The sequence below is a fragment of the Rhipicephalus microplus genome, chromosome 7 (genome assembly GCF_043290135.1).
Source record: "Rhipicephalus microplus isolate Deutch F79 chromosome 7, USDA_Rmic, whole genome shotgun sequence".
In the NCBI taxonomy this organism is placed as follows: domain Eukaryota; kingdom Metazoa; phylum Arthropoda; class Arachnida; order Ixodida; family Ixodidae; genus Rhipicephalus; species Rhipicephalus microplus.
In genome coordinates, this window is record NC_134706.1 from 143,539,362 (window position 1) to 143,562,249 (window position 22,888).

Consider the following 22,888-nt stretch of genomic DNA (forward strand, 5'->3'; position numbering starts at 1 on the left):
AAAGACCAGACCTCGGCCGAAACGTAGGAATTAATAAAAGTTTTCGTACGTTTGTCTAGTCAAGCCAATATATATATATGAATGCTGCTGTAGAGTCGAAGAGCCTCACCCCTCCCACCCCTGCCCCACTTGCGAAGAAGTCGGCACACCACTGGGCGCCACTGATTTCTACCCAGCGGGCTCAGGCAACAGCGCACGCAGAACACCTGGCAGACGACAATGCTTTGCATAAATTAACTTGAAGAAAACCGATTAAGTTTGCGGCTGTGATTGCCACTTGTTCTGATGTCAAACAATCAATACTGTGTTCGTACCCTTAGAAAAAGACTTTTGAAAGTGTTCCTAACAAAACCACAACATCAGGCAACCGCATTTCCAGTTTGGCTGCCCCATTTTTAGAGTACAAAAACTGGCCTTAATATGTTTTATTCGAGCAATAACTCTTCTGATACAATTAGTGATTTATTGAGATAGTTTTTAGAATGGTCACTCATTATTACTCTTCTTCCTCGGAGTCTTCACCAAGATCAAAATGATTGCATAGGTTATTAGACTTGGTCAAGTCATACATATTGCTCGTGCACAGCAACTTCATCTGATTGTAACACTTCGTACTTTGACTCACAACATTTTTTGACAGTCCCCATAGCGTGCACTTGTGTTTACCTGAAAACATGAATATACGTTATTAGGTAAAGGCAATAGTGAAGTACAAATATTTCGAGAAGTAAAACCTTTTTATTTTATGCGAAACAAAGTTGTGCATTTTATAACAATTTCACAAAGCTTGCAGAGCCTTTTTAAACAAATTGTCGCAATTCCAAAAGTCTGGGAATTTTATTGCAACGGACAGAAGAACGCTGTTCTCTCATAGACACCAAAAGTGGATTCTGCCAAAAGAACTGCTTCTTCTCCTGATTTGATGATGATGATGATGATGATAATGATGATGATGATGATGATGATGATGAGCCTTTAGCTTTGCCGGCACTCGCCCACAAAAGGGAATCGGCCAAGAACCGGGAAGCAAGTTCATTAAGTCAGTTAGTTATGAGTCAGGCATTCAGATAGTCTCGTAGCCAGAATTAATAACGATAGACTAACAAGGTAATTTGTTTGTTGCCATTATGTACGCACACACGCAAAGCAAACCTCCATGTGGCTATAACCTAATTTATACCCTCCGAAGGATAAATTACTGCCATGTTTATTGTTGAACCTAGGTTCTCAGTTGGTTCGACCAGGTATCTTTTCTTTTGATAAGAATATCGTTGACAGAATAAAAAGAAACGATCTATTGATTCCGATTCCTTGTAAAAAAGACATAACGGAGTTGCTGTGAGTCCAGCTTTATTCAGGTGAGGAATTCTGCATCGTAATCTGGTGATTGGAATTTCTAACTGCCGAGATACACACCACTGTTCGTTCAAGCAAAATTTTAGATGTACGAAGTCTCTGACTTTATCCAACGATAATTTTTTAATCTCCTTGCGCAAACAACAATTTCTATAGATGAGTGCTGTTACATAGGCAAAATCAGGTAAAATAGGTAAGAGTGGTCCGCTTGAAGTTGCTTTGGCTAACGAGTCTGCCATCTCATTTGGATAAATCGCGCAGTGGCCAGGTACCCATACCAAGTGAAATTTTTTCAGGTTTGCTGGTAATAAACTGCTAAGCATACTCAATGTTGTCAATTTTTTGTTGTATATAGTACAGTGCATACTGAGAGAGAATCAGTAAGTATGACTGCTTCTTATTCGCTTGCAGGATGTTTACGAAGTGCTAGAATCATAGCAAATAATTCAGCGGTGAATATAGACGTGTAGTCTTGTAATCGAACTAAAAAAGACCATTCGAAAGAACTACAGCAGATGCCTACTCCGGCGTTTTTGTTTGTTACGGATGCATCCGCCGCAATAATGTTGTTTATGAACAGGTGTGTCAAGTAATCTTGTAACTGGTTATTTAAATATTGAAGGGGGCAGTTGTTCTTTGTGACGTGCCTCTCGCGTGAATCGGTTGTCGTCTTTACCCACGCCAGCGCATAGCTGGGCGCAAATAGGGACGCGGCTAGAAAAATACGTGCTGAAAAATAACCTTGAATATATATGCTGTACTACTATGATTTTGTTTCAAAATCTGGTAATATATATCGACTACACCTTACCAATTGTGATTGCACATGGTAGCTTTGCAAAACTTCTCACAGATTTGTTTAGTCTTGGGTCTCACTTTACACCAAGCTAAAAAGGATTGAACATCATCAAGCAAAACATTTTGAAATACCTTTTGGCGTGCAAATGCGAGGAATAATAAAGTTACCGTTTCAGGGTAGACGGCACTCAAACAAAGTGATCGCACTAGCTATTTACTTCATATTATATGTCGAAAGGCTCTGAGGACCTAGTCAAGATGTGAGTGATTGTTTTTTTCATACGATGAGCAGAAAAAAAATTTGCAGGTCCCACATACAGTAGGAATCGATGATATGCATAGCACGAATAAGGAAAGTTCATAATTCAGCTTGAAATCGGCACAACTTTACGTGGTGAATATAAGTTATGCCATATGTAATTTCCAAGGTATGATTATTATGTTTGCGCATGGCATTTGTGTTATTCGTGAGTACTCGTAACGTGATACCAAATTTGGTAGATGTGGAGCTAGCGAAATGGCCACGAGCACGTTATGAGCGCAGCATGTAGTCATGCTTTATGTACACTCATGTCATGACTCTCATGTTGAGACGTGTCATTTATCTTCGTCGTATACTCACGTCACATGACACCAAATTTAGAATATGTGAAGCTGGCGAAACGGCCACGAGCACGGCATGAGCGCAGCATGTAGTCATGTTTTGCATACACGCATGTCACGATTGTCATGTTTGGACGTGTCATATACCTTCGTCGTGTGCTCACGTGACGAGATACCAAATTTGGTATATGGGGACCTAGCGAAACCACAACGAGCACGCTATGAGTGTAGCATGTAGCCATGTTTTACATACACGCATCTCATGATTATCATGTCTGGGCGTGTCATTGACCTTTGTCGTCCATTCACGTCACGTGATACCAAATTTGGTATACGTGGAGACAAGGAAATGGCCACGAGCACGCTATAAGCGTAGCATTTAGTCATGTTTTACATACGCGCATGTCATGTATTTTATGTTTGAACTTGTCATTTACTTCGTCGTCTATTCACACCACGTGATATCAAATTTCGTATATGTGTGAAGCGGCCACAAACACGCTATGAGCGTAGCATGTAGTCTTGTTTTACATACAAGCATGTCATGATTATCATATTTGGACATGTCTTTTACTCTCATCTTTTCACGTCACGTGACACCAACTTCGGTATACGAGAAGCTAGTGAAACGGCCACGAGCACGCTATGATCGTAGCATGTAGTCATGTTTTACATGCACGCATTTTATTATTATCCTATTCGACAAGTAATTTACCTTCATCGTCTAGTGACGTCACGTGATACCGAGTTTGGTATATGTGGAGCTGCTTAAGCAGTCACGAGCACGCTATAAGCGTAACATGTAGTCATGTTTTACATACACGGATGTAATGATTATCAAGTTTGGACATGTCATTTACCTTGAACATCTATTCGCGTGACATGATACCGAATTCGGCACATGTGGCGCTAGCGAAACGGCTGCGAGTGCGCTATCAGGGTAGCTTGTAGCCAAGTTTTACATGACACGCATATCCTGATTGTCATGACTGCACGAGACATTCAGCTTCGTGGTCTCTTAACGTGACGTGATAGCTAATTTGGTATATGAGGAGCGGGCGAAACGGCCATAGCGCAAATTAAGCAGAGACCGCATTATAGGCAAATGCCTAATTTGTTTCTTGTGTTCCTATCGTGTCACTTGGATATATTAGCATAAATTAGAGGCTAGGGAAAGCTTTTATGCTGTTTTATAGTGCCTATACTTGATTATTTTCGACGTTTGTGCGTAGATGTTTATTACTGCCTATAAATGTCTATTTTCAAAATTGTTGCCCTTATCAAGGTTATTTAGCTTGAAATTTTGCTTTCGAGTACAGTCGGAGATCAGTATTCTCTTTACCAGGAAAATTTAGCTTTGAGAACTATATGAAGTGCAATCAATACTCCATCCTATAAGTCCCTTTTAGCACTGTAGAGGCTGCAGCGTCTCTTAGCCAACAGTATGACTGATTAGGTTCTACACATGTATTCATTCACGTCGCACCGTACACTAGACCTCTCCTTGGTGTCTGATCGCATGCGTAGGGAATAGGAGGTGCTGCTTCCGGAAAAGCAGCCGCACGATGATAGAAAATGAATATGAAATCATGGAGTATCGTCAGGGGAATTTAGAGTATGGATAAAAAGATGTCTAAATGGTTTCACAGCAAAAGCTGCTATGAGATCAAAACTTGGGTTTCGCGCAGCAGCACAGTTGTCTGCCGCCGTCTCCACCGGTGTCCGTAACCGCATCGCGCGAAATTAGAAAAACAAATACTAATGACACAGGGGGGCTTAAACGCGGGTCTGCTAGGTTCCAGCCTGCTATTCTACCACTGAGCTACGCCGGTGCTTGCGAGTTGTTTGAAACTTGCCTTAGGCAGGCTTGATTCGGGAAAGAAATCGCGTGAATACGACTTCTAAAGCAAAAAAGAACGTTTATCCACTGTTGCCCATTCACGATTCTCTTGATCGGCTACGGTGACTGAAGTATTTTTCTCGCTTCGATTTGAAGTGCGGCTATTGGCAAATCGATGTAGATAAGTGTGACCGTGAAAAAACAGCCTTTGTCACGCCAGATGGACTCTACGAATTTCGAGTGCTTCCGTTTGGTTTTGCTATACTTTGGTCTCTGTGCCAGCTACCTTCCAGCGCATGATGGACACTGTGTTAGCCAACCTAAAGTCGCAAAGCTGCCTTGTCTACTTAGATAACGTGATCGTGTATTTAGCCACCTTTTAAGAACAAATGAGTTGGCTGAAAGAGACCCTCGAGACAGTTCAATCGGCCAACATGTTGTTAAATTCTCTGAAATGCCACTTTGGTTACAGGGAATATAAATTCTTTGGCCATGTTGCGAGCGCGGAAGGCGTCGTCCTGACTCCTACAAAACAGCTGCTCTAGCAGCCTTCCTGGTTCTTACTGATAAAAAAAATGTTCGGCTGTTCTGTGGGTTATGTGCATACTAGCGGCACTTAATATGAAATTTTTTGATAATTGCCGAACCCCTTACTCGACTCACCAGAGACGACAGGCAGTTCTTCTGTAGCTCCCAGCCAGGTACGGCATTCACCGATCTGTGGCATTACTTGGCAGCACCACCTGCTTTTGGACACTTAACGAGGAAGCCGAGAGAGAAATTCATACCGACGCCAGTAACGCCGTTCTGGGCACAGTACTCGTACAGCAGCCGGAGAGAGTTGAAAAACCTATTGCTTACTCCAGTCGCACGCCATCGTGCCCAGAGTCCAACTACAGCCCCACTGAAGAGGAGTGTTTTGCCATCGTGTGGGCACTCGCTAAGCTTCTTTCTACCTTATCTCTAAGGACGCCCATTCAGGGCAGGAAACAATCATCACTTGCTGTGCCGGCTGGTGAACCAAAGAGACCATTTCGGATAACTAGCCAAATGTAGCCTATGCTTGGCGGAGTATGACGTCACTGTCGTGTATAAGTTGGGTCGTGCACACGAAGATTCAAACACGTTGTTACACGTGCGAGTTGGGCGTCCCGCTCAAATCCTCGAAGACGACTGCACTTTTCTCGGAGCCGTTAGCGAAACAGACGTAAGAACAAAGCAGCGAGGGGATGTTAAATAGCGGCCTATAAATGAACTTCTGAAGAGCCGCAATGTGTCTTCACCCCTACCTCTGGCTCGTGGATTGTCATCTTTTTGTTTTACGACTGGGCGTGTTGTACAAGAAGAACGCAGCGCAAGCGAGCAAACTTATCTATTGGCTGTTCCAGCAGAGCGTGAGAAAATTCTGTTTACTTTTCCAGACCAACCTTCGTCTGGCCACCTAGGTATCACCCGTACACTCGCAAGGTTGTGCAAGTCTTGCTACTGACCAAAGCTTGCCGCTCGCGTTAAACAATACATCCAAGCCTTTCAAGAACGCCAGTACCAAAAGTACCCTTTGTGGAGCCTGCAGCATTACTTCCCCCAATCGATCCACCTTGAACACTTTTCGATCAGGTCGGCATGGATCTCCTGGGCCCATTTTTTTACTGTTTTCGGGAAGAAAGTGGATAACCGTCACTGCATAATATTTACCCGCTACGCAGAAAAGGCTCTTACCAAAAACACAATGACTTGTGATTAATTCATTGATGATTGTTCAATACGTGAAGATTACCATGCGTAAACGGCATTATGAATATGAGAGACGCCGTAGTCAAGGCCTCCGGTAATTTCGACCACCCGGTGTTTTAGACGGTCCACTCAAATCTGAGCAGGCGGCCCTATAGCATTTTCGCCTCCACTGAAAATGTAGCTCTCGCAGCTGGTATTCACTCCCACGACCTGCGGGTCAGCAGGCGAGTCCCTTAGCCACTATACCACCGTGGTCGGGCCACAGTTTCTGAAGTTGCTTGATAATTTTGTAGAGAGCGTTGTACAAGGCCACGCGGTGCTCCAGTCGTCATCACAGACCGAAGAGCAGCGTTTCCGGCAAGGCTACTTGAACACGTCTTCCAGCTAAGGTAAACCACGCGTCATAGAAATACAGCCTATAAACAACAAACGAACGTGTTTACCGAAAGGATGAACATAGCGATGATTGATATGTTGTCTTTGTACATAGAGGTACAGCACAAGACGTGTGATGACGTAGTGCGTTACGTAACTTTAGCGTAAAAAACCGTCACGCAAGAGACAACACGCTTCACGCCGTTTTGTCTTCTATTAGGTAGTGATGTGTAGATGATAATAAATGCCAAGCTTCTATGCAACATGGTCAGAACTGACAACTCGGATGCCGACTATTTTGTTCAACGAGCTGACGAAGCATGCCAACTGGACCGTGTGAACACTAGGAAATAACAGGACTGTCATGTTGTGCGCGGTACTTTTGTGTGGTGCATCAATAAAAACAACGACAGCAGAGACTGGAGGCTGTTGCATCTACTGCCATTTCTCAGAGGGAGCATCAGTTTTCTATATTGCTGAACAAATGAGTCATGCATGTTTGGTAAGTGACTCATAATCATCAAAAGCCACACGTGGTGAACACGAAGCCTTTCACCAACAAAAAATGCACTGTTGCAACTCCTTGCAGTGAATTCCTCTAGAGAAGCACACGTGCATGGCAGATATGGATGTTTTAGCTAGCCTGAACGCAAGCGTTTTCTGCAACTTAGCTAAGTAATTGTTTAGCCTAAAAGCTCCATGAAAATCTAATGCCCTTTTGTGAACCACATAACATTTAAAGAATGTATCAGCAAAAAATACCATCATTTGATTGGCCGTGCGAGAGAAGCAGACAGCCCGTTTCCACCTCCAAAGCAGCGTAGCTGTCAAGAATATTTGTAGACGGGTGTTGTGTTGCAGCAACTAGAAAAAAAAAACAAATACGAAACTTGAAATGTTTTACACACAGACACTTCTTCAACTTAGTAGACATGTAAATAGAGCTAGTTGGTACAAATGTACCTTACAGCAATAAAGTAATAAACACTAGCAACATCCAACACGAGACAAAAGTGTTTAAGATAAACTGCTTCTTAATTACAAAATGCAAACGCATATTCAACTGCGAAATAACATCAACAAAAAGAAACGGAGCCAGAACTAACCAAATTATGAAAGCCCAAGTTACTTATAAACTTCTTTCTAACGCACTTTGTAAAAGGTGAAGCTCTTGCTACGTTAGTGAAACAGATGGTGTGTTCAAACATCAAAAGACAGACTGATGCAGTGCATCCGTCTGACTTTTCATGCGGTCAGACTGATGACGCAGTCAGACTGATGCAGTGCGTGATAACACCTGTACATCGTGGTCTAGATTTGTTAATCAGACAGATTGTTCATTTCGTTTAAATAAAACAGAATGTGATGAGTGTGTGAGTAAACTGCCTGTCCCACAATACGCAGAACAATGACCTTCACTGTGGAATACTTGGCTTGGGCAGCCATAGTAGTGTACCAAGTACTCTAATTTGTTAACCACTTTTTTAAACATACTTGGCTAAAATAAATTAGTGATCACTGGCTTGATCCATGACTAGGTTTGTCTTTTTGGTATTTTCTTTGTTTTGCTCATTCTTTCGCACCTATATATTGTTACGTGGTTTCCTCGTAACAATATATAAGTGCGATAGTAACAATATATAAGCTAAATGTCAAAGGCGGCTAGATATATAGATAATTAGCTACGCTCAAAGTCACCGAAGATAGCTAAAAAATGCATTGCATTTAAAACCCTGCGGAATGAAGGCGCGTGTAGCACGTCTTTGTTGTTGTCAGTGTTTAGTTTTGAGCTCCGAAGTTGAACTTTCTCGAGACTAAGTTCGAAAAAATTAGTGAATGATCGTACTATGAGAAGGTAGACGTCAAGTAAAGCTAGTAAAGAGGTAGAGTAACACCTTTTGAGGAAACCAAGGAATGAACTCCTCAAACTAGTTTGTTGCATATCCAACGCCGCAAGTTCAACAAATTCAACGCCACAAAGTTTTAGAATATATACAGTTCGAGCGGAGTTACAAAACTTCGTCGCACGCTGCAATAGCATTCTCTGTCTTCGTTCGTCCCCAAAAAAGCCCCGGTTGCGTGTGCCTTAATTTTTTGCCTTTTTATTCCTTCGAACCAGCAGCTTTTTTCAGAGCGTTTGTGCTTGCAAGCGTGGAAAAGTCGTGGATTCACGCGTTAATCTTTGAAACGAACACGCACGTCATGTTGAAATCAGCTATTATCTGATAGATTACTTTTTTGCCGGTGATTTTTGAGCTTGATGAGCTTCTTGCGTCATGTTTAGAGAGAAGAGAAAGCAGTTTCTAGCTGACTTTAAAATTATATTTTTAAAAGGCCCAGAAACAGTCTTTTAGGTAACCATAGAATGAATTCACTAAAAGAGCTTTTTTGTCCACAGTTTCAACACCACAAAAGTTTTCAGAATCTGTTCAGTGTGAGTGCAGTTACAAAAAAGTTTCAGTTGCTGTGTTTCATTCTATCTACTCTCGTCCTGACGAAATCGCTGCAAGCTAAGCAGGGAGTTATGGCAGGGGCAAAGACAATATGTCATGTACGCCTCAAGACCTTGTGTCTCAAGACCTTGTGCACTTTTTTTTTCTTCGAATACGCAGCTTCTTTAATGTGATCGCGTGCGCTTACGTGGAAATTTGCAGTCTCCCGCGGTGATTTCTGTAACGGCCGAGTGCGTCATGTTCAAATAAGTAATGGCTCATAGGAGGGATTTATACGAGTTATTTTTCAGCGTCTTTCGTCATTTGTAGAGAGAAGAAAAATCGATTTTACCTGATTTTGAATAATGTGAATTACAGGGGACGTGTTGGGCTAAAATATTTGGCTCGCTTGTTTCTGGGAGCCTCTATTACCTATCAGCAGATTTTTTTTTGACAATGCTCAAAAAGCGTTGCATGCCCCTTTTAGGTTCATAGCACGAAGGTAGAATGGAATATACAGTACGGAAGAGGAACCACCTATTAAGTTTTGCTTTTTCTGCAAGCAAAATTATACCACTCAAGCCACTGATGGCTTTGGCAGGCTTCGTCCTATAACTTTTTTATTTGAAGAGATTAGTAATGTAGATATATTATTAAATAATAATAATAATAATATTAACAATTTTTGTACACATTCATAATAAGTACAAAGAAACGGTCCTGTCTATGTACCCACGACTTGTGTCACTAGGCCCGGCAGAGCCGGTTGCAGCGATGTGGATAGAAGGTAGCAAAACTGTCGTTGTTTCCTTACAAACGAACAGACAAGCGATTGACACCAGTACTTTTTTACAGGCAGTAAATAAAAAAGAGGAACAAAAGTGGGACACAGAGCATACGTCGCATACAAATAGACCATGTGATTTTACAGCTGAGCGAGTAATTTCTTTAATTGCCTTTTTGAACTCGCTGAAAAACATTCGTCTGGTAAGCAGTGAAAATTTTTGGAATATATACACTTCTACATGCTTCTTCAGAGCTGGTAGAGAACCAGGGTACTATAAAACGCTTATTTTTTTTCAGGGGTCGACGCGCTACATATTGCACTTCAAAGTCATCACACCAATTGTATCTTAGAACAACTGTCTTAATAAACAAATCCTGGAATACACAAAATCACAATTCCCTAAAAACAGTACTGGCACCTATCTTACAACCGTAAGCTACACTTTTTAAAATATTTCGAAGTAAACTATCAATGCGTGTTTTCCAGCGTTCTGAGCAAAACGCAAAAACTGTTATCTCATATCTCACTGCACTATATGCTAACGACTGAACTATCATTTTTTTCACTGGTAACGGCACCAAACTTTATAGATTGAAAAGCGGATATATCACACTTTTTAGTTTGAAATAAATAAATCCCATGTGATGTTGCCAAGACATACCACTATGAAAAATTACGCCTAGGTATCTGAATGTTTCGACATTTTCCACTGGAGAAAGTTTACATGAATTGCAATGTTCGGTTTGAAGAAAAATTGGTATATTCACTTTCTGTGTTTTTGGATGACTTCGAAAGCAGATAAGTTTTGTTTTCTTTTCGTTTACAGTTGTGGAGTTTTCTTCAAACCATATCATAGCATATAAATATCACTTTGAAGAGCATTAATTGCCACTTTATAACGTATATGACGTGTTAATATCACTGTATCATCTGAATACTGGTACACATTGGCTTTACCAATTCCCAAGGGGAAGTCATTTATAAATGAATTGAATAGCAATGGTGACAACACCAATCCTTGTGGCACACAAGCAGTAATATATTTTTTATTGCTAATTACCTCCCTAAATTCCATAACGACCTGTGACCTGTCTTGTAACTAAATATACAGCACATCATAAAAAGGCCCCCTAAAGCTCAAACGAAATAGCTTTTCTAACAAACTGGTAAGGTTCACTTCTTCAAACGCTTTTGCCAAGTCTGAAAATAGAACACCACAGAGCAGGTTCTTGTCTAAAGCCGAGTATATTTCATCGCTAAACTCTTCTAGTAACGTTATAGTACTACAACTAGCAATGAAACCAAATTGTCGGGGTGTTAGTAGCGAGAACTTCTGTAAGAAGGACGTCATATATTGAAGCAAAAATATTTCTAGTATCGGGCAGAGTATAGGCAAGGTAGAAATTGGTCTGTAATTTTCTATTTAATCTTTCTCCCTGCTTTAAACAATGGCTCAACTCTTGCTGTTTTTAATTTTTCGGAAATGAATGCACTCGTTAAAAATCGATTTAACATGAAGAGAATTATACCAGATAATTCTTCAAAGTTCCGTAGAAGCGTGGCCACAGCTACCCCATCAATTCCTGGTTGCTTATATGGAAGAAAACTGAAAATTATTCTCCTGAGATCTTCCATCGATCGCGTTGGCAAATAAGCAGATGCAGGAACAGACTGTTTAAGCATGCACGTGCGTTTTTGCGCATGCGCATTTTTGAAAAAACGCGTGAAGAAGTGGTTGAACCTATCAACCACTACCTCTGGTTTATCAGAAAACGATTTGAGTAGATCAGTGAGTGATCAGATATATTGTATTATTGTTATTATTATAATAATAATTATTATTATTGTTTTTGTTGTTTTTGTTGTTATTGTTGTTACCACTAAAGGCCAACTGTAACAAAATTTGGCAACTCGCAGAAAGTCAATCTATGTGTAGCCTAGGGGGAGGTAGTGCTGCCTGCATAATATCGTCTTCGAAATACAAGCGCTCACTTCAGAAGAAAGGTTGCAAACGACGCTGTTTTAGAGGCAGAAACTTGAAAAAACGACACCAATACGACTCACTGGAAGTGGCGTGTACGACAGAAAATTCGCCTGCTCCGCGCTCCTCGATGACGCCCATCGCGGACACGCCCCTTATTGATTTGTGATGTTTAACGTCCCAGAACCACCATATGATTATGAGAGACGCCGTAATGGAGGGCTCCGGAAATTTCGACCACCTGGGGTTTTTTAACGTGCGCACAAATCTGAGCAGACGGGCCTACAACATTTTCGCCTCCATCGGAAATGCAGTCACCGCAGCCGGGATTCGATCCCATGACCTGCGGCTCAGCAGCCGAGTACCTTGACCACTAGACCACCACGGCGGGGCGATGCACCCCTTAGTAAGCGTGTTTTTTCTATGTTAACTTAAGAAAGCTGCGTAAATATGCCTCTTATTGAACGCTGGTGCGGGATTCCCACTGGTGCGTTTGCAGTGCCTGACCCCCGTATTCACAGACGCTGATTAACTTGAACTTGACTTGCCACCGACTTTAATGCAGCACGACCGCGTTTCGAACGGGCTGTCATTAGACGGGGCCAATGCAGTACAAACGCACAGACGCGTTCCAAACGTGGTCTAATGAAGGCGTATTTCTCAAAAGGAGCAACGCGGCAACGTTCTGTAGTAATCGTCATATCTGGTTCTGTCCGGTTTGCTCGACACACCACTAGAGCTCCGCGCCGTCTGCTTTCTGGCAGTTAGAGCACCAGTTATAAACTAAATACGTGACTGCGAGATTTTTCACTTACGTTATTGTAACGTAACGTATAAATATTACCTATTTATGGCAGTTACCACCAAAGTAAAGTTTCGTTACAAGGTGCCAGTCTGTTCGAATTCTGCCATGTTGTCAGACTCTGCCATTGATCGATGCGAATTGGCCAAGTAAGCACCCCTCTCATTGGCTTAAAAGGCCGTCATTACAAATTTCGACAATATTGCGGAATTGGACAATGTACAGAATAGCACCCACAGTTGACCTTCAATGCAGTGTCAGTGGCATAGGTACGTTTACCACTTAGTTCTGATTTTCGTCTGTGTATGAGCGACGCCAATGTCTTTCAAACGAAAGTCGAATCGCATAATTAGCTGATTGACATTATCGTCGCGCAACACAAAATTTTAATCGCGCAGGTACATAAGCGTATCGTAGTTCCGAATGGAATACTCCTAAATTATCCTAATGACAATTAAAAATTTTCTGCTTTGCCTTCTGTTTGGACTGGCGACTCCTCCTCGAATCCCGGCACAATCAGCACGCAGGCGAAAACGACAACCACCCCACGGGGACGTGGCCTGTCTCTACTGCCATGGTTTGCGAAGGGTCGTGGAAAATTTGTCGCGCAAGGCGATCATGCGTATATATTCATCGCACATCTCTGAATTTCTCACATTTGAGGAAGATGCCAGACCGGCTTCGAAACATCGGGTTTTTTATTACAAGTTCAGGCGGGAGTTCTTCTATTGCTACACTTACTATCCCAATCAGACCAACTTCCGCTAAATCTTTATTTTTGGTTTATTTACTGCATTGAATCCAATAACTATGACGGGTAAGTTGTATGATTTTAAAAAATTGCCTAACATCGCGTAACTTCAATTCACGGGAGCACAAACCTGTAAAATCACGTCACAATAAGTCACACAGTTAAAATAAGAAACCAGCACTTTGGGGCTAGTAACATGGCCACATATCTTGTAACATCTGTTCACCTCATCAAATACAGTGATCAGAACATAAACGTCTCGTGAAAAAATCATGGAGTATCATTTAAGATGCACGCACGTGACATGAATGACGCAACGTGAAATTCACCAGCTTAAAAAGGTCCCGTAAGAGGACTTAATAACCAGTCACATAAGTAAAATCAGTTGATCACGGCGGGGCAGCAGCTACTGTTCTCGACAACAGAACCTAAGTTCGCAGGTTATATGTAGCGACGGTGGCGTTTCGATGGAGCTGAAATGCTAGTGGCCCATGTATTGTGTGTTGTAAGTGCAGGTTAACGAACCTATGCGTATCTGTCAAGCTGCTGGATAGCAGCTCTTTGTTCTTGATTTCACGTTTGTTATCTCGCTATAAGGAATGCCAAATAAACTGTTTGAAACTAATTGTATTAACTTTTGGAGCCCTCCACTACTGGGTCCCTCACAACATTTGTTTGGTTTTGGGATGTTAAACACCTAATACGATTGGTACTATCAGCTTGTTTGACCAACATTTTCTTATACACGGCGTAGGGTTGACCAGATGGCGTTGTTCATCGAAAATTAAAAGCTATATCGTCTACCTTCTGTCTCCAATACAGCGTCCAATGATAGCACTTCATCGCCTTCATGGCAGCCACATGGCGGTGGCTGAGCTTTGTAAGAGAACACCGGCTGTAGAACCACCGTCTCAGTAAATCATTTCCCTAGATAAGACCGAAGGGTGTGGTACATCTTTCGGTCAGCTAAAAGATGTGATCAGGCAAAAGGACTTAAAGCAAGACACATGAATAATGCCGCTCAAAGCTTACAATGAAGATGTTAATTTGGCTGGGGCCTATTCCGCACGTGAAATCAATCTTTTGATGAACGACACTCTATAGTCTAGTGTAAGTATGCAGCAGATTCTTAGACGAGCCAACACCCCAAGTATGTAAAACAAGCAGAAGAGAAACCTTACAGAAGTGCATGTCCGTTGATTTCAGCACGTCTGAAAGGCTTGTACAACCTAGCGGGCGAGTTATCGCGCTCAGAGCACGTGGGCGATGGCTTCACAAGCATATTCAGTGGTTGAGTGCCGCAAAGTGTCAAGGAATAGCGGCTGGTTTTGGTTGCATAACAGATAAAATGATGTATAGCTGACAGTATCACAACGTGGGGAATAGGGAGGGAGCGTCACACATGACTATTTAATATCGCATTCGTGTGGGTCAGCCACAACATGTTAAATGCGAAGCCTTTCTTTGTGAACTTCGGCAAATTTGAGCGTATCTATCTATCTGGCCGCTTACATTTGGGTGCTCTCGTGGTCACCCCCTTAACTTGACGTGAACCAAAATTTAGCATGGGAGGATAATATGGTTTGACAAATATGACGTGCTGGAATCAAACCCAATCATTCTGCGTGTCAATGAAGCATTTTACCACACAGATATGTCAGCTCTCGGAACTACTTTTAGAATAGACGCTAATCTTCGTAAAACGTCAATAATGGTTGCATTGTTGCCTATCCACTTTCATAAACATTACATACGTACTCCTTTGATACAACCATCTTGTTAGGTTAAAGCAAGTAATGGTTAGTTGCCCTGCGCCGAAGCAGATTTATGTAGTAGTGTCCAGCGGCAGCATCCTCGCGAGCATCAGCGCTTCATACGCACTTCTGGTGTTGCTAATACGCATGTTCCAGTTGGCATCGTTGCGCAAGTGAAAACAACTGGTTATATGAGCATCTGCAACTCTTCAACGTATGTCTGTGCGTGCAACATTAGTACATATATTTAGCGCCATTTCATGACGTGTCACTTCATAAAAAAGTTGTAATACGGTCACCTTCCCTCCACATGCTTCGCCTAACGTCGATTCCCAGGTGTGGGATCTTCCAAACTTTTCGAGATCATATCACTAAGTGTCCTGTTTAGGCCCTTCGTGAGACCATTAGTCTGGGGCTGGTAAGAAACTAAAAACTTGTGCTTGGTGTAGACATACCACTGGTTTTCTTCAACGGAAGTAGCGAGGAAGGTGCACGCATGGTCAGTGTGATATTGTCGTGGCGCTCAAGAAAAAATGTTGCATTGAATAGCCGAATGTTCGCCGGATTGGTGCTCGGTGGATAGGTACCTGACTGATTGATATATGGGATTTTAACGTCCCAAAACCATCATATGGTTATCAGAGACGCCGTAGTGGAGGGCTCCAGAAATTTTGACTACCATTGGTGTGGAAGATTCGTCACGCAGTTCATGGCCACAGAAATTTGTTCGTTTTCAGAACTAGAGAGAAGAAAAGAGTCAGAGCAGGTCAAGACCAGCTGTTCACCGTTCAGTAAGAACGGTGAACAGCTCATGGTGTTCATTTAGAAAAAATAACAGGTTTTCTTTGCGCGACAGGCTTCAAAAGCGTAGACAACGTGCAGAGGAAACCAGAAAAGTTTAGTCTAAAGAAAAACGGCAACCTAGCGGGTTGTTTGTGTGAGTTTTCAGGTTGCTTCACTCGCATAAATCGCAAGTAAAACACTGCACCTAAAAGAAAGTCTATAGATTCAAAACAAACCCGACACTGAGTGAACTTTCATTCACTAACGCACCTCTGTCTCTTCATGTAGATTGCTCAGTAATATACAAATATTACAAAATAACGTTGGCAAACTTCACAATACCTAAAGAATAAATGATTGTGTGTTATGTCCTTGTGTTGAAAATCAAACATGTGCGTGTAATTTTTAATGCGGAAATTCTTTTGCAAATGACATTCGTGCACCTAATTGAGGTGGTTTAACCAGGTGTGGGAACGCACATAGGTGAATTGTGTTAACCGGTGGTTCTCTTCAGTTCTCATGCACACCAAAGAGTTTAGGTGCATGTGATTTGACTGCCATGTGCAGTTATATTTCTAAATGCTAGACACTAAAAAAAGAGACTTATTTATTTTATTTATTTCACAATACTGCAGGCCAATGTGCTGGCCCAAGCAGGAGTGGATACATAAAAGAAACAAAAGGTTAAGAAAGAAGGTGACGCTCAAGGTAACCAAGAAACTTATTAGAATGAAAGATGTCACACGGCAAACAATTCCAGTCATCGACAGTTCCAGGAAAAAAACTATATTTAAAAGCATTTGATCGGGCAAAAATTGGGGTTAGAGCATGTTCATGACCATGACGAGTACGTCGTACTGAGAGCGGTTTAATACAGTCAGGGAGATCAATTTTTACAATACCACACAAACAATTGTAAAGAAAGGAAAGACGACTGAACTTTCTCCGAGCTTCTAAAGTAGAAATGTCGTTTAATTGCATTAATGTGGTCGGGGAATCAAACCTACAATATTTGCCAAAAATAAACCTTACAGCCTTTCTGTTAATACGTTCCAGATTCATAATATCTTTCTTGGCATGCGAATCCCAGATAATAGAAGCATACTCAAGCTTAGAACGAACACAGGCATTATAGGCTAGAATTTTAGTACGCGAGGGTGCAGATGCTAGTTTTTCTTTTTAGAAACCATAGCTTACGTAATGCAGAAGTGGTAATGTCAGTTATGAGGGTCGACCAAGATAATTTGCTTGAAAGTGTGACGCCCAAGTACTTATATTTGTCAACATTATTTATGTTAGTGCCTCTTAGAGTATAGTGGAATTGACTAGGGCTTAGCTTCCTGGTGATGCGTAGAAGCACAGTTTTGTTAGTGTTTAACTGCATGCCCCCGTTCTGACACCAGTTATCGATAGCGATAAGTGCATCTTGTAAAGCCACATGATCACACGGTGAGGAAATTTGCTTAAAAATGACGCAATCATCCGCGAACAAACGCACAGACACATTTTCAGGAATAAGAGAAGCTAAATCATTAACATAAATTAAAAACAAAAGTGGCCCTAGCACACTGCCCTGTAGGACTCCAGAGGACACACGAAGAACAGTCGATGAAAAATTACCAATCACTACATACTGATGTCTATCTTGAAGATAAGCCTGAATCCACAGAGCAATTTTTGTAGGTAGTCCAATACGCTGTAATTTGTGTAACAATTTCCCATGCGGCACTTTATCAAAGGCTTTACAAAGATCTAAAAACAGTACATCAGTTTGCCCAGAAACATCAAGCACACGTGAAAATTCATAGACAGTTGTAACTAACTGGGTAACAGTAGATAACGCCCTTCTGAAGCCATGCTGATGCTTTGATAGTACATTGTGTTCACTGAGAAATTCATAGACGTAATTAGCAATAACGTGCTCAAGAAGCTTGCAACAACTGCTCGTAATAGAAATAGGGCGGTAATTCTCAAATGATAAGGGGTCACCTTTTTTATGAATTGGTTTGACACGTGCTATACCCCAATCAGCCGGTATTTCCCCCGTAGCAATTGAAAGATTAAAAAGTCCAGTTAGAAATTTCGATAAGTATTCAGCGTAGCGGTTAAAAAAGCATTAGGAATGCCGTCAGGCCCCGGAGGTTTTTTGGGATCAAGTTGTAATAGCATGTGCAAAACGCCTTCTTGCGTCACTAATAGGTCATTGTCTGAGTTAACGAATGAATTCTCAAGTTCATAATCATCGGTTTGAGAAAAAACGCTCTGGAAGTATGCATTAAAATGTTCAGCAATAGTAGGAGCGTCCGTTATTATTACACCATTAATCTTAATTTTACTACTCCCTGTCTTAGACTCGCTTAAATACCTCCAAAATTTTTGAGGGCTATTCTGAAGAAATTCAGTCAGCGTATTACTAGTGTTTCTTGCTTGTGCCAAGCTTGTTTGTAGTTTGTCTTTCAGTACGTTAAGCTGGGGTGTCATTGGCACATGCTTCTTGCGAAGCCTTTTAATTTTACGCTTCATGTTGATTATTTCTCGGCTAATCAGAGGGTTTGCACGATGCTTATAAGTTTTTAAACACGGTACAAAATTTTCAACACAATGACGTATGGTTCTTACAAACGATTGCCAAGAGGTCTCAACATTGTGTAACAAGGATCCGATATGCGTTTCAAGGTAGTCAATTATAGCTACATCATTCGCCCTAGTAAATTCCTTTATAAGTGTGGCAGGCTGAGTATTTTAGCATGATGTAAAGCCTTATTCCAAGTAAAAAAATCAGTTTATGATCAGAAATGCCCGGTTTGATTGCAACATAGCCATCAGAAAATATTTCACTTAGAAAGAGTAAATCCAAAATCGACCCGCCTCGAGTACAGACTTCCACCGCTTGCTTGAGGTTGAGCAAAAACATGATGTCGAGAATTGAGTCACCCGAAGGAAAGCAGCCATAGCTTAAATTATCCCAAACAACAGATGGCAAGTTAAAATCACCTGTTAGCAAGACGAGTTTCCCACATAAACCTAGAAGTCGATCATATAATTTCATCAAAAACATATCTGCATTGGGTGTACGGTAAAGAGCACAAAGAAAGAAGGTAACATGGTCAAGCGATATTTTAAAAAATATGCTTTCAGCAATTTGATCGGCGAGACAGGCGTCAACGGAATCTTTTACAATGACCGCCACTCCCCCACCACGAGAGCCTCTATCCCGCCTAAAAACTTGATACCCAGGCGGCACAATTTCGTTGTCACTTATCAGACCATGTAGCCAGGTCTCAGTAATGACGCAATTATGTGGGTCATATAAAAGAAGAAGATTTTCAAGCTTATCGATTTTGTTAGCTAGGCTCCTAGCATCAAAAGATATCAAGCGAAGCTGGAACGTTGGGAAATGCCATGCTTTAGCGGGGTACTTTTTAACCTTTGACAGCCATTGACGGGAATTTGAAGAGTCGTTCCAACTGAAAAGGTCGGTACCAATATGGGGCCTATCTTCAACAAGAAATACATCTTTACCGGCATCTTTATCTGCCTTAGCTGACTGCCAAAGCAATTTACGTTTCCGACGCGTTTCCGCACAGTAGTCGTTTTCAATACTAATCTTGGAGCCCTGAAGTATTGAAAGGTTTTTCCAGATAGCCTGTTTTTCCCTGTAGTCTTGGAAATATAGAATTATCGGCCTGTTATCTTTATTGCGTCCAAGCCTGTGAATACAAGCAACAGAAGAGCAATTCACACCTAACTTATTCCTAAACAGTTCATCAATAACCTTACGTTGCAGATCGGATTCAGTTTCATCCTGCGATTCAGCAATACCAAAAACTATCAAATTCGATCTGCGGGTGTAGTTTAGTATGTCAATGAACTTCGCGCTCTGGGTTTGAACGGCCTCTTGAACAGTTTCAACGGTAAAGGTTAGTTTTCCATGGGTTTCGTTAACATTAGCTTCAAGGGCATCTAGGCGCACACCAAAACTCTCGATCGTTTCTTCAGTACCTTCAAGACGACTTTTTAAATCGGCTATCTCTGCCTTGATTTCCCTCTGTCCATCCAGGATTGCCTGAAACATTTGTTCAACAGTAGGACCAGGATTTGATTTCACGTCCCCACAGAGAATAATTTTGCATGAACAGTAGCACTTATACGCAATAAGAAAGCAGGTGCGTGGGCACGGCAGAATAACAAGAAATCTGTTGTCACTACGTATTGAACATTCATATCTAACCTGTACGATGAAGAAACGAAAAGCCGTAAGCCACATGTTCCCAGTGCTTTCACCGCGCCCACTGTCAATGCTGAGGAATGGTCCAGCTCTTATAGCGTTGGTTGCGACTGACGTAGCACATCCGGACCGGAAATGCAGCAGCGCCTCTTCAATGACGGTGACGTCGAAGTCATGTCGCTGTCTTGAGTTGCCTTGATAAAATGGCTCGGCGGTGGGAATCGATGATAAGGCCCCAGCAGCAGAATTCAGCAACGCCTGTACGATGAAGAAACGAAAAGCCGTGAGCCACATGTTCCCAGTGCTTTCGCCGCGCCCACTGTCGATGCTGAGGAATGGTCCAGCTCTTACAGCGTTGGTTGCGACTGACGTAGCACATCCGGACCGGAAATGCAGCAGCGCCTCTTCGATGACGGTACCGTCGAAGTCATGTTGCTGTCTTGAGTTGCCTTGATAAAACGGCTCGGCGGTGGGAATCGATGATAAGGCCCCAGCAGCAGAATTCAGCAACACTTGTACGATGAAGAAACGAAAAGCCGTGACCCACATGTTCCCAGTGCTTTCGCCGAAGAGAAGCCAACTTGAAGAGAAGCCAACATTTAAACGAGCATACCCTTCGACGGTGACCGTGGCAGGATATTTTTTTTCGCTGGCTGCTATACTCTGTTGCACACATCATGTACAACGTTGCGGAAGCTAGCGAGACCTATTGCAGTTGATGCGGTTGCAGCGAAAAGTAGTTCGATGTTCTTGCCACTAATCACTTAAGTTTTCTCTCATTATTACAGTGAGAAGTAACTCAAGATATTATGTGCCGTACAAACAAAAGCATCCTTGAACGTCTCATAATATGTGGCTTTATAGCTTAGTTTAGCCGTGCCGTCGCATGCAGGCTCTCTATCTGGATACGTCACGATGGCGGCCACCTATACTTTCAGTGTTACAGAAGGATAGGACACCAGAGGGTCTTTCGGTACCCGCGTTTGTTTGTGCTCACCCCGCTTTCTTCTGTTTGTCAGTCGCACCTAAGAGGAGCACAAAGAAACGTGAGGGTTCACCGAAACTAATCAGATGTGACGCGAGCTACCTGGAAAGGTGAGGAGTTATACGTTTTGCTGGCCGAACTTCTTGCATAGCTTCTATAGCCTTGCACCTAATGTACGAAACGAAGTATAGACTACCCTAGGGACGTTTTTTAATGGTCAATGGTGCTGTTCAAGAGAAGTGAAGTATGAAACACTAAAACACACATAACTAAACAAGTTTTTCGTTTGTCGAACTGACTAAAAAAACTGGTCAGGTGATTTCTCACGCTACAGAAAAAAAGCGAAGCACCATGGAACTATTCACGTGGCTAACAGCACTGAATATTCCGTTAGAAGTACTCAGTCGACATACAATTAACATACACTTGAGGAACACCAGCCTACATCTAGTCACTTGACTAAATTGGCGTAACAGCACACACCATAAAGACACAAAACTAAAATCACGCAACATTAATATACAACTAGCTACGTTACTAAAGCAACCTAACAACTGGTTAAGGGGACTAGGATCCTTTAACATTTGATGAGATCCAGTTTGGGAACCAAATCCCGACAAAAAGTGCGTGAACTTTAGCCATGTTACCTAACCGACAGCCTTGCCTAACAGCTATGTGAGGTAAAGCTAAAGTATACAGTGGAAGATCATCTACGAATGTGGATGTACAAGAGCCTGCAATACCACGTTAGCACTCCAGACTGAAGTATGAGCTGGACATGCTGCATTCGGAAAATATTGCCGAGTGAATGAGCGACACTAATTGTTTCTTTACAGAGGCGATCCGCTACATTAATGGGGCCTCTCCGAACTTCTAAAGCAATATTAAGCATTAGTACTGGTACCCCAAGCTGCCCCTGTACAGGCTTTCGCATTTCTTTGTATTCTGCGTGGGTGGAGCTGGGAATACAAAGAAACGCAAGAGCTTCCGCACGCTAGAAAGTGGCCTTCCCCGGCAGTGAAACTCTCCATTATCAGGTAATATAAAGGACATGGCGCCACTAGAACTATGTGATGGCTAGTCACGTGACATCTTCTCGTCGAAACTCCGTAAAACATGCGTGATATATGGGTGTACCCTAAAAAACCTATCCTCATGGCCTGCCACACTTAGTAATTTCTTCGCATTTGTATCACAGATTTTGCAGAAGATAGGTTCAACATGAGCGCAACTCTTGGTTTCACCATTTCACCTTTTGAATCGGACTGATCCACTTCTCACGGAGGGCACTGTTACGTGAAAAGCCATGATAGCAAACACTCTACGACTCGTACGAGTGGTTGTGCAGCTCACAAACCAACACCAACCACCACTCATCGCACGCTCATCCACAGGGGACAAAAAATCGCCTGCCAAACTAGCGAAACACTGGCAAAACACCATCAAAGAAGGGAGAACACTGCCGAAAACCACCGCCGTTGCCTTGTGGGCAGCACAGTAAACGCTGCGGAAGCCAAATTAAGCGGTGCCACCTGCTGCGTCACTTTCGTTTATATGCCAAACGTGACGGCTCACAAACAGTGTTGCCCATAATTCTGGCATATCAGCTAAGCAGTTTCGAGGCAATCTTTAAAATTCATATGAAAAAAATATTAGCATCGCTGAAGCTTGTAATTTGG

The 22,888-nt window shown here is 42.2% G+C and overlaps 1 protein-coding gene across 3 annotated transcripts in view; it reads right to left on the minus strand.

Moving 5' to 3' along the window:
• Positions 1–410: 410 nt before the first annotated feature.
• The window catches only part of LOC119180000 (uncharacterized), a 287,597-nt gene continuing 265,119 nt past the window's right edge, over positions 411–22,888 (minus strand). For all 3 annotated transcript variants that reach the window (XM_037431129.2, XM_075869824.1, XM_075869823.1), the window contains 2 exons: positions 7,469–7,570; positions 411–666 (listed from right to left, as the gene is read on the minus strand). In XM_037431129.2, the coding sequence (XP_037287026.2) occupies positions 497–666; positions 7,469–7,570 (272 nt within the window). In that variant the 3' untranslated portion in view covers positions 411–496. The remainder of the gene's footprint in view (positions 667–7,468; positions 7,571–22,888) is intronic.